The 10272-nt window shown below is 40.4% G+C and overlaps 2 protein-coding genes across 2 annotated transcripts in view; both read left to right on the forward strand.

Annotated features, from left to right (window-relative positions):
* LOC118432170 (Kruppel-like factor 18) overlaps positions 1 to 2956 on the forward strand; it is a 36913-nt gene extending 33957 nt beyond the window's left edge. The window contains exon 2 of the mRNA XM_035843700.1: positions 2257 to 2956. Within this exon, the coding sequence (XP_035699593.1) occupies positions 2257 to 2956 (700 nt within the window). The remainder of the gene's footprint in view (positions 1 to 2256) is intronic.
* Positions 2957 to 2966: 10 nt separating this feature from the next.
* On the forward strand, positions 2967 to 7479 carry LOC118432171 (mucin-2-like). Its single transcript, XM_035843701.1, has 4 exons — positions 2967 to 3726; positions 4306 to 4438; positions 6204 to 6302; positions 7075 to 7479. The coding sequence occupies exons 1-4, from the start codon at positions 2967 to 2969 to the stop codon at positions 7076 to 7078; spliced, it is 996 nt and encodes a 331-aa protein (XP_035699594.1). The 3' UTR covers positions 7079 to 7479.
* Positions 7480 to 10272: the final 2793 nt, after the last annotated feature.

Raw genomic sequence — 10272 nt, forward strand, 5'->3', positions numbered from 1 at the left:
AAAACCGAATTTCTTCCGTTTTGTGTATTTTGTTGCCTTCTAAGTTATACTTTTACGTATAACGTAATATCTGAATTTTTAAAAAAAATTGCGAAAAGAACAAACCAGTGCGGGAGCGAACGAACCCCGCAGTGCCGCACCGGTGCCTCAAGTGCAGTGAGAGTCCACCTTCACACTCCCTACCTTTTTTTAAGGGTAGCGATATAAAAAGCCTCAGTAGAAATAGGATGGTACACCGGCTAGTAACGCAGCCACACCGCATTGTAATTTGTTGTAAACGTGACGTTAAACTGTAGGTCTATATATGAGGTAGTTTCCGACATAAACCTCAAGCGTCAAGCTTGTCGACATAAAAGAAGCTATCACACATACCCCCTTTCCACTAGGACGGTGCTCTCGCCGCCCTCTCTCTGCGACTTTAAATTTTACATGTCGCTCAGCGAATTGTATAGAAAAGAAACGAATATTTTTACACTTTCTGTGTTTTGTTGTCTTTCAATCACACTTTTACGATCTGTATGATATAAACAGTGTGAACGCAAAGGTTACACATATCCTAGTTAGGTCGCAGTGAGAGCGCAGCGCGATCGCCGTCTAGTGGCAAAGGGGGCTATCGAACAGAGAAGGGGTGACCAGGTGCCAGGTTAAACACGCGAGACGTAAGGAACGCACATTACACTAGTACTAGCTAACGAAAAAGCGTATGAACGTCCTTATAACTTCTTCACCTTATCTTTAAAGTTTGCAACTATGCAACGTACGTACGTGCGCCAATAGGAATACGCAGGGTACAGAGTACAATTATTATTGAACAAAGGCGTCTCATACACGTACCGTATGACACTTCGTCAATAGTAACTCGAGTAAATATTCAACTTCACCTGAAAGCATGACGTCATGGACCATTTTGTATCTGCCCTTAGAAACTGCTTTGACTCAACCGTCATCCAATGACGTCACAATTCAAACTTCGCTGGTCCAATCAGAGGCCGCCTTTGGGGAAATTATTTCGCAATATAGCAACCTTGCATTACCAAAACATTCCATTGCTAGGAGGGGTAGGGCGAGGCCAACTATAAAAGTGTTCGTTAGGTGTAACGGCTCACTGAACGTTACTGGACGAGGGCTACTCTTTGTACTTCGAAACTTGGGGGACTAGTACGATTCAAAATGGCAGAGGTGGACACCAAAATGGAGAGACTATTTCCTTATGTAGCGTTCTTGTTGCTTTCTGTACAATTAGGTAAGCTTTTATGTTACTTTCTTCGCATAGAATGCCATAGGGCTTATATTTATGTTTGGGAATACGTTTTATTTGCAGGTCAAGTGGCTTGTTCTCATTTCTTCCGGCTTTAGCCGATCAGAAACAGAACGGCCTTAGCCTTTTTTAATCTGATAATATTCTTCTTTTGTTTCCATCTGAACAGTTACCTTATATGTTATCTTACATACAACGCTTTTACCTTGCGAACTGGGCATTCCACACCCGACTTTTCTTCTTCTCTGTGACGTTTCTTTTTCTACGAGCGTGTGGTTGTGTATGTGTATGTGTGTTCGTGTGTGTGTGTGTGTACCTGTGAATTCGTGTTTGTGTCTGTCTGTCCTTTCACTTGTATGTATGTGTGTGTTTGTTGGTGAATGAGATAAGTCAACAGCAGCTGGGTGGATTGCTTTCATATTTACTGTGTTACAAGAGTGTAACCAATACTATTATTGATTATACTTGGGCCCCCTTCGCAGATTACGTAGAAAACAAAAAAAGCCAAACGTCAAGTTTTTGTATTTCGTGTTCTGGACATACTAGGGCCAATACTTTTAGCATTTGATTTTGTAACTTCATGGCCATTTCTGAGTAGATTTAGACTCCTTTGGTAGCTATAATGGTTCAGGAAAATACGCTTTTGCATATTTAAATACACTTTATAAATAACAACTAAATGCAAAGACCCCAGCTTTATTTCAGGCATATTGTAAGGATGTGGATAATAAACCTGAAGCTTTAGGTATTACTGTTCCTTAGCAACTGTATTATTCAACTTTTAACCACAGGCACAGGGTTTACGACCACACCTATGGCAGTAACGTCACTTCCGCTGACAGTAACCTCTGAGACAGCTAATACGTCAACGGCGCAACCCATGACGTCATCCGAGTCAAATTCAAATACAACAGAACGGTTAAACACAACTTCTCAAGCCACTACGGCCTCAACACTAGAGCCAACCACAACTTTAGATAACGCTTCAACTTCATCAGGACAACCAAACACAACTTTCGAGAATGCTACAACCTCAACAGGACAGTTCAACTCGACTGTCGAGAACACTACAACCTCAACAGAAAAGTTCAACACGACCTTCGTAAACACTACAACCTCAGCGGGCCAACCAACGACATCCTTTGTGATATCCGTAACCCCGATCGTACAACCAACCATAAACTCTGTAACTGTTACAGCCTCCTCAGAGCAGCCAACCACAACGTCTGTTCCAGCTTCAACACCCGAACAGTCATCTACAACCTCTGCACAAACTACAGTCTTTACGGAACACCCAACCACAGCGCCTGTATCAACTGCAGCCACGACAGAACAACCAACTACAACCTTTGTACCAACCGTACCCCTTACGGAAGTACCAACTACAACCTCTGTACCAACCGTAGCCCTTACAGAAGTACCAACTACAACCTCTGTACCAACCGTAGCCCTTACAGAAGTACCAACTACATCCTCTGGGATAGCGATAACGTCATCAGAACAACCAAGCACAACTTCTACGCCAGCTCCAACCCAAACGAATCAGTCAACTACAGCCCCTGTGCCAGCGACGACCTCAACGCAACAACCAACTTCAACCTATGTAACAGCTATTGCCTCCACGGGACAGTCGGTACCAATCTCTTTGCCAACAGTAACCTCAACAGAGCAAACAACCATAAGCTACACTGTACTTAATACAACCCCCATGCTAGCTACAGCCTCCACTCAAGAACCAACTACAGCCTCAGTGCAACCTACAGCCTCCATAGAACAACCAACTACAACGTCAACGGAAAAGCCCACTACAACGACTATTTCTACTCCAGCAACACCGCCAAAGACAACGACTAAACCTTCGTCAACCACTGAAGTTTCAGCGACAAATCAACCAACACCGTTACTAACGTCTGTGGCAACTATAACTTCCACAGAACAACCAATGACAACTTCTGTATCAGCTGAAACCACCACAGAAGTGCCAACCACAACGTTAACAGAAAAGCCAACCGCAACGACTAGTTCAATTCCAGCAACAAGACCGAAGACAACGACCGAAATTTCATCAAGCACTGAAAACAAAGTGACACAACAGCCAACACCGTTACTTACCTCTGAGTCCGCTATAGCATCTACAGATGAATCAACTACACCCTCTGCATTAGCTACAACTACCAAAGAAGAGCCTACCACAGCGTTAACAGAAAAGCCTACTACAACGACTATTCCAACTCCAGCAACAAGACCAAAGACAACGACTGAACTTTTATCAACTGCTGTGTCTGATACAACCTCCTCAGACCAGCCAACTACAACGTTAACAGAAAGGCCTACCACGACGACCATTTCGACTCCAGCGATAAGACCAACGACAACGACTGAACCTTCGTCAACAACCAAAGATGAAGGAACACAACATCCAGAGACAACAACGATGCCACCCACCAAGCCTTCTACAATAAACAAAGGTAGGTACAGATGGAGACCAATTTCCTTCCTTGTATAATCATAATCAATTGTTATGTGCCTACATATACTATGAATAACAAAAAGCTATCAAACTAATCAATTGCCGGGTAAAGTCTAAAGGAGATAAAAATAAACAAACAAACAAACAAAAAATAAAAACAGTTGCATATAATGTACGATTAGACTTTAATTTTAGAATTCATACAAATCCAAATACATACTATACTGTCAGTCAGTCATACTATTTGTTTTTATTATATACGCGTGTATATAATCTCTGCAATGGGTTCATAGCCAAGTATTGTTCGTTAACAAAAAAGCAATTGCTATTGATTACGCATATGCAAAATGGTAAGAAAAATTTTAAATTCCGTAGTGTTAGATGATGATGATAATAATAATTTCATTCTTGCTGCACTTGAATTTGAAATATTGTAGATAAAGTTAGGTAGAACATTATTGGATCTATATCATACAAATTATCAATACAAGGCAAAGATTTTATACTGTACAAGGAAATGTTACCATGGCCTTCTGATGAGCCTTTCTCTAGCTGATGAGACTTTCATACTTTGTAGAGACGACACCATATACGGAGGCCACATCAGGAGATGACGTCATATTGTATGCAGCCATTGGAGGGTCTCTTGGGGGATTTGCACTCATCCTTGTGATCCTGGTCGTCTGTATCTGCTGCAGAAGACGCAAAAGGTACGAGTTATTATCATTCTCTAAATACCTATGGACAAAAGTAACTATAATATTTCCACCGGGTGGAGGAGGAAATAAATTTCATTTCTAACTAAACATTTAACGATTAGGCAAGAAGAGAGCTATTAGAAGAGGCCTGCAAAACCCACATGGATTTCCCAATCTTTACTGACAAAAAAGAAAACATTAGACACTTCGTCTTCCATAGCATCAAAAAAGTCAAACCGAAAACCCAAGTTTTCAGAAGCCCATATTAAAATAGTCACTTGTTCCTACTTTGTCGTCTTTGTTATCAATACTTATGTCTCCATGTTTCCATAGAGCATATGTTTCATGTTGCAATTAGCCATCGCGATATTGGGAAAGAACTTGCAAAAAAACTCTCTGTATCATTAAGTGGGTCGACTATACTTTTTCGCCGCCAGGGTCTGAATTGTGAGTGGCTTGCAAACATGCCATTCGGTGCTAACTCAGATGACCTCAATACAACAATAATTTACAAGGTGTGGCCATAGGACTGTAAAATAAACCACACACACCAGGAATGACCCATACTTTTTTCTTACAACTGTTTGAGGTGTGGCTCTCCTCAAACATGGGACCTCCATTTCACGCCCTATCCGAGAGACGGCCCTAAACGAAGCTAGGTACCCAATTTGAGTGAGGGTAGAAAAAGCCATATTAAGCTTCTATTCCCTAGGGTATAAGACTTGTGGTATATAAAAGGATTCGAATTCATGCACTTCTAGGTTATGAGCCAATTAAACTACCCCCTCTACGACACACAACACCAATTTACTCGTTTAAACGTCCGCGAGGCAGAATCTTTCCTTAACAACATTACCGCAATGCTTTGTCTAGTACTTAGATTCAGATTTACCCCGTAATCTAAACCTGTAAGATTGCTAAGTAACAGGGGTCTGTGGTGGTAACTGTGTATCAAACAACTAACGCTATAGAGCCAACATCATCCGTCACTCTCAAAACAAAGTCCATATTCATTAGACTATTTATATATGAGGCTTTTATTACAGGGCAGGGCAGGTATGATGTTTGTTTTGTTTGTTTACATTTTGCATACCTGGTAAACCACCTTATTCACACCAGGTTTTACGGAATTACACGCGAATATTGGGACGGATTCTCTCACACCTGCATGGGCCACCCCTCTTTTTGATAAGTGGGATGGTTTCTTTTACGCGATTAGTATTGAGGCGTGGCTCTCCTCAAACACGGGATATCCATTTAAGGTCATATCTGAGGGACACTTCTTATACCGCCTTTCCACTAGGACGGCGCTCTCGTCGCGCTCTCTCTGCGACATAGAATTTGACAGATCGCTCAACGAATTGCATACGAATTTTTTTACACTATGTGTGTTTTGCTGTCCTCTCAGTCACACTTTTACATGTTGCATGATATACCCAGTATAAATTAAAAATTACACATATCCTATTTAGGTCGCAGTGAGAGCGCATCGTGATCGCCATCTAGGGAAAAGGGGGCCTAACCGAAGTAAAGTGGGAAATGACGTGAAAGCTCGAACTCAGGACCTCTGGGCCCTGATAAGACGTTCACAATACTGTTTGATACGCTAAGCAACACCAAAGTCCTTCACACCTTTCACCCCAACCTCTCATACCACACTTACTAATGTTTGCTAAAGGCTTGCTTGGGCGTGGTTCACATTCCAAGAGACCCTAATGTACCAAAGATATAGATCGTAATTAAGACTTATAACATGTCGTTCTTTATGTTTTGACAGGAGTGGAAAAAGGACCCTTCAACACGAGAATGTGGGGCTGAATGAAGTGGAGAAGGCAAACAAAGACATGTTAGACCTACACAATCCGGCTTACAATAGGTAAAGCAATTAGAGTATTCTATCACCTACTTTAAGCTAAGTGCACAACCCGACGTACGTGCAATTTTCCGTACGCGTTTTTTTGGGAGGCCACGTCCGCCACGTATTTCTGAAAACGTCCAGGCTGTACAGGGCACGTGCAACGCCCGTACTGGCACGTACAAGGGGTGAATCCGCAGCCCGATTGCACACAGAGTTTTGCCTGCACTTAAAGTTCTACCACGGCATGTCCGCGTGCTACAAAATCCGTCGGATTCCGTAAGATTTCGTACGGAGGCGGAACTTATCACTTACCGATCCCAGAAGATTGCCCACGTTTTGGCACGCAGACAGCACGCATTTGCACGTACGGCGGGTTGTGCCCATAGCTTTAAATACAGTAAAGTTGCGCTGGAGGTGCGTATTGTGTGTGCCACTGCGTTTGAAAAAAAATGTCAATACGGACCTCATACGGACATAAATATAGTAAGAAAAACACAAACATTATTTCTTACAGTTGAATATCTTCTTGCATTGGATCCAGAACTACTTATAAAGGGAAAAGAACATTAGCGATAGTATATCATATTACATGTAGTAACACATAGTGTCTTAGTTCTCTTTCCATTTAGACTAGTTTAAAATCATTGTGTAAGTTTAGTTTTTCCTTTGCATCCATAAGACCACGTGTGGTGTCTTTGTACATTTAGCCTTCGGGCATGAATATGCAATAAAGATAATACTATTATCATAAACTCATTGTCAAATAATAATTTGTCTCTTTCCTTTCCAGTTGAGCCAATTTGGAGTGAAGAAGAATTTGAACTGAGACGACCAGCATATGCAAGATTTTGTTGTTTTTGTACGCTATCCAAATCTTGTGTCAAGTATTTGACGTGACACCAGAAGGTATTTGCAGTTTTGTACAGATTTACGTATTTACCTCATAAATATCTTTGAATATAACGTTACCTTCAGAAGTTATTTTTGTTGTCAATGGGACTCAGATGTTGACATTGTGTTTTGTATGAAAGAAAAATATTGTCGGAATTATAAATTGATATGTATGTTTGCATTATATAAGTTTTCAAACTTGACAGGAACTGGCCTTGCTAAGAGTCAGTTCAAACGATTAAAATCATATTCAAAAATAGTACCGTGTGGAGTATTCATGTATGCATTAAATGTCTTTGTCCTATAACGTTTCCTTGTATTGATTGGAATGCAGGATGCTTCCCAACTGTCACGTAATAATATACAAATCATTTCCCGTCGCCTTTTTTAATGCCAGGCCAATATTCCCCCGGGCCGATTTTTTGTTGCTGTAGTTCCTCACGTATGCTTTGTCTACATAATCACTGGCATGGTGGCTGTAAATGGCGGGCCGGCCGCTAGGAGCGCGACTGTGTAGATCCGCAACAAACTGTGTTCCGTTCATGATGTTGGGAGCACGTTAAGAGTCAATTTAGCTACTAGCATCTACTGACAGAAGACAAGTTTTATAGGGACGAACAATGGGTCCTTATTTTCGATGTGTGATGATTTTTATCCGAAAATGTACATACAACCATCTCTGGTAGACTGCACATAGCATCTAAATCGCTAGGGGCGCAATTCAGCCAGACTATGTATCATTGTCTGTATGTATAAAGCCGGTATAACCGCCCTTCGGCGTAACATACAAGCTTCACAGGCAAGCGGCGCGGCAGCAGCTGGTTATATTACACTGAACAATCTGTAACACCTAGCTTTTGCACATCTTTCGGCAAGCGTTGATGTTGTAAGACATGTATAAAACGAATGCTTAGAAGCAATTTTTTTCTCCGAAAAATTGTTGATATGGCAGATATGCAGGGTCCTCCATAACGGAGGCCCTCCACTCTACTCCTAGCACAGCTCCACTATACTACTTTTAAAATTTCGTGTGTTTCTTCCCGATTTTCTTCGTAAGTTTTGCTAAAATTCATGAAAATTCACAGATTTTGGTGCCAAGTGGTATCACTTTTCCAGTTAGCATTGTCTGCAAAAATTGGTTATGGGCGATGATCAAAGCAATAGTCGTTTTGCCACTTCACAGCAAAAGAAATTCACTATTACTTATGGTATTTGACACCCTAGATGTTATTGCAAAATGAACCAATTTTCATGAAAGCGCAGCGCGTTGGTTCGGATTATTTTTGCCATCCCCTCCACTATACTAAAGAATTCTGGGGAGAGCCCTGTGATATAATATACGCCTGGGGTCCAAAAAGACACCATACGGTCGGATTAGGGTTAAGGAAGCGCCTTTAGTAACAGATGATCCTGGGTTGATTCTATTTTGTGAGTGCCAAAGTGAGTTTTGTTTTCGTTGAAAAAAAATACTGTATAGCCCACAAAGCAGCCGTAAAACAAGCAAACATAAATTATATTGAACATTTGAAAAAAAAAGACAATAGCAGAAAATGAACATGTGTTAAAAATGAGTCAATCAACCATAGTCAAAGAAAATGATGAGAAAATCGAAATGTATGATTCTATTATTAGGTATACTATACTCTGTGTGTTCATTCATTCGTTAAACCCTCGAAAGCAATTAGAAGTCATAAGGAAACCAACCTTTTTGGTCCAACCTCTGTTTTTCGCATCAGTTTAATTGTTCGCAAAGGACGCCATCCGTTATCGAATCATCAAAGCCCAATAAGAAGCTACAAACCACTTACGGCGTTACGGACGACATCAGACATAGTGTCATGGCCACATTATTTGTCACTGACAAAACAAGACATGTTATCTCCAACACAATAAATTCTTAGATTCCCTATATATTGATTTTCAGGCATACCTCAAGGCGGCGTCTTATCAGACCATGTTTATCAGTATCCCCTGATCACTGAAAACATTCGTTTTAATGTATCTTCACCCCGTTTTGTCAAGCAGTTTTATTTATCATTTTGGGTGAGAATTTCTTTTGTGCATAATCAGAATAAGAAAAAAAAAGACTTTTCGTGTGTATCTTTCTTGTTCTATTTATGCACAAAAGAAATTCAAAAGAAGAAATTTCTTCCAAGAGTTAAGATTTTTTAAATTAATTGTATCGTGAAACCTCTTCTTGAAAAACTACTTCTTCTCAAAATTTTGATACAGTGTCTTAACATGATAAGAAAAAATCTTGCTAGACAGGAAAATGATACTTGAATAGTTTGACATTCTTGAGATTGATAGCGCACATTTTCTTGAGAAACCATTTCTTACGTAGGAAACTCAAAGAATTTTGCTTTTCGCGATGTTCATCACCATAAGGAAATCTTCATATTTTTCTCTAATTATTCTTGACATTCTTAAATATGTCCACGAAAAAAGATTTAACATAAACTTAGAAAACGATGTGGTAGTGTATAAAATACTCAAAAGGCTGTCTGAAACGAAATGTGCAGCATGAAACATAGAAATTATTGTGCGTGTGCAAAAGAGATAACCAAAGGTGACAGAATGTAATTGAAATCGATTTATTCTGTACCTGCGAGGCGTCGGCGCAATCTTGTGGAGGTCTCGAGCAGTTAATGGTAGACCTAAAGACTAGCAAGAGTTCTCTCGAGGGAATTGACAGTCCACAATAGGACTATCATATATGGGTATCAGTAAATCGTACTGGTACAAAACCGGTTTTTCTTATTGGACCGGTCCGGAAAAACCGGACCAGTAAAAATTCGGTTGACTGGATGTCGGATCTATTAGAAAATTAAAAAGTTATATGTGGACAAATATACACGTTTGGGAATGACAGGTTAACGAAAATAACAAGAGCGAAGTATAGAGTATTTATTGTAATTGTTATCAGGTTTTATAGTCTATTGTACTGAGGCAGTTAGCCTTGTGGGATTTCAAAACGCCAGTGGGACCCAAATACTCCACCAACCAGATTTCTTTGTAGCATAATGGACCGTTGTTTTGAGTATCGTCCATTCACAAGACATTCATATCATTACTTGATTAGGTCCAGGTTCAGGTC

Source organism: Branchiostoma floridae, chromosome 15 (assembly GCF_000003815.2).
Source record: "Branchiostoma floridae strain S238N-H82 chromosome 15, Bfl_VNyyK, whole genome shotgun sequence".
Classification (NCBI taxonomy): domain Eukaryota; kingdom Metazoa; phylum Chordata; class Leptocardii; order Amphioxiformes; family Branchiostomatidae; genus Branchiostoma; species Branchiostoma floridae.

What these genes read in the sequence shown, in the direction of transcription:
- LOC118432171 (XM_035843701.1), top strand. Translation starts at nt 2,967, where the DNA reads ATGCTAGCTACAGCCTCCACTCAAGAACCAACTACAGCCTCAGTGCAA. An exon ending in GCCTTCTACAATAAACAAAG is followed by an intron (nt 3,727 to 4,305) that starts GTAGGTACAGAT and finishes CATACTTTGTAG; the next exon opens with AGACGACACCATATACGGAG. An exon ending in TGCTGCAGAAGACGCAAAAG is followed by an intron (nt 4,439 to 6,203) that starts GTACGAGTTATT and finishes ATGTTTTGACAG; the next exon opens with GAGTGGAAAAAGGACCCTTC.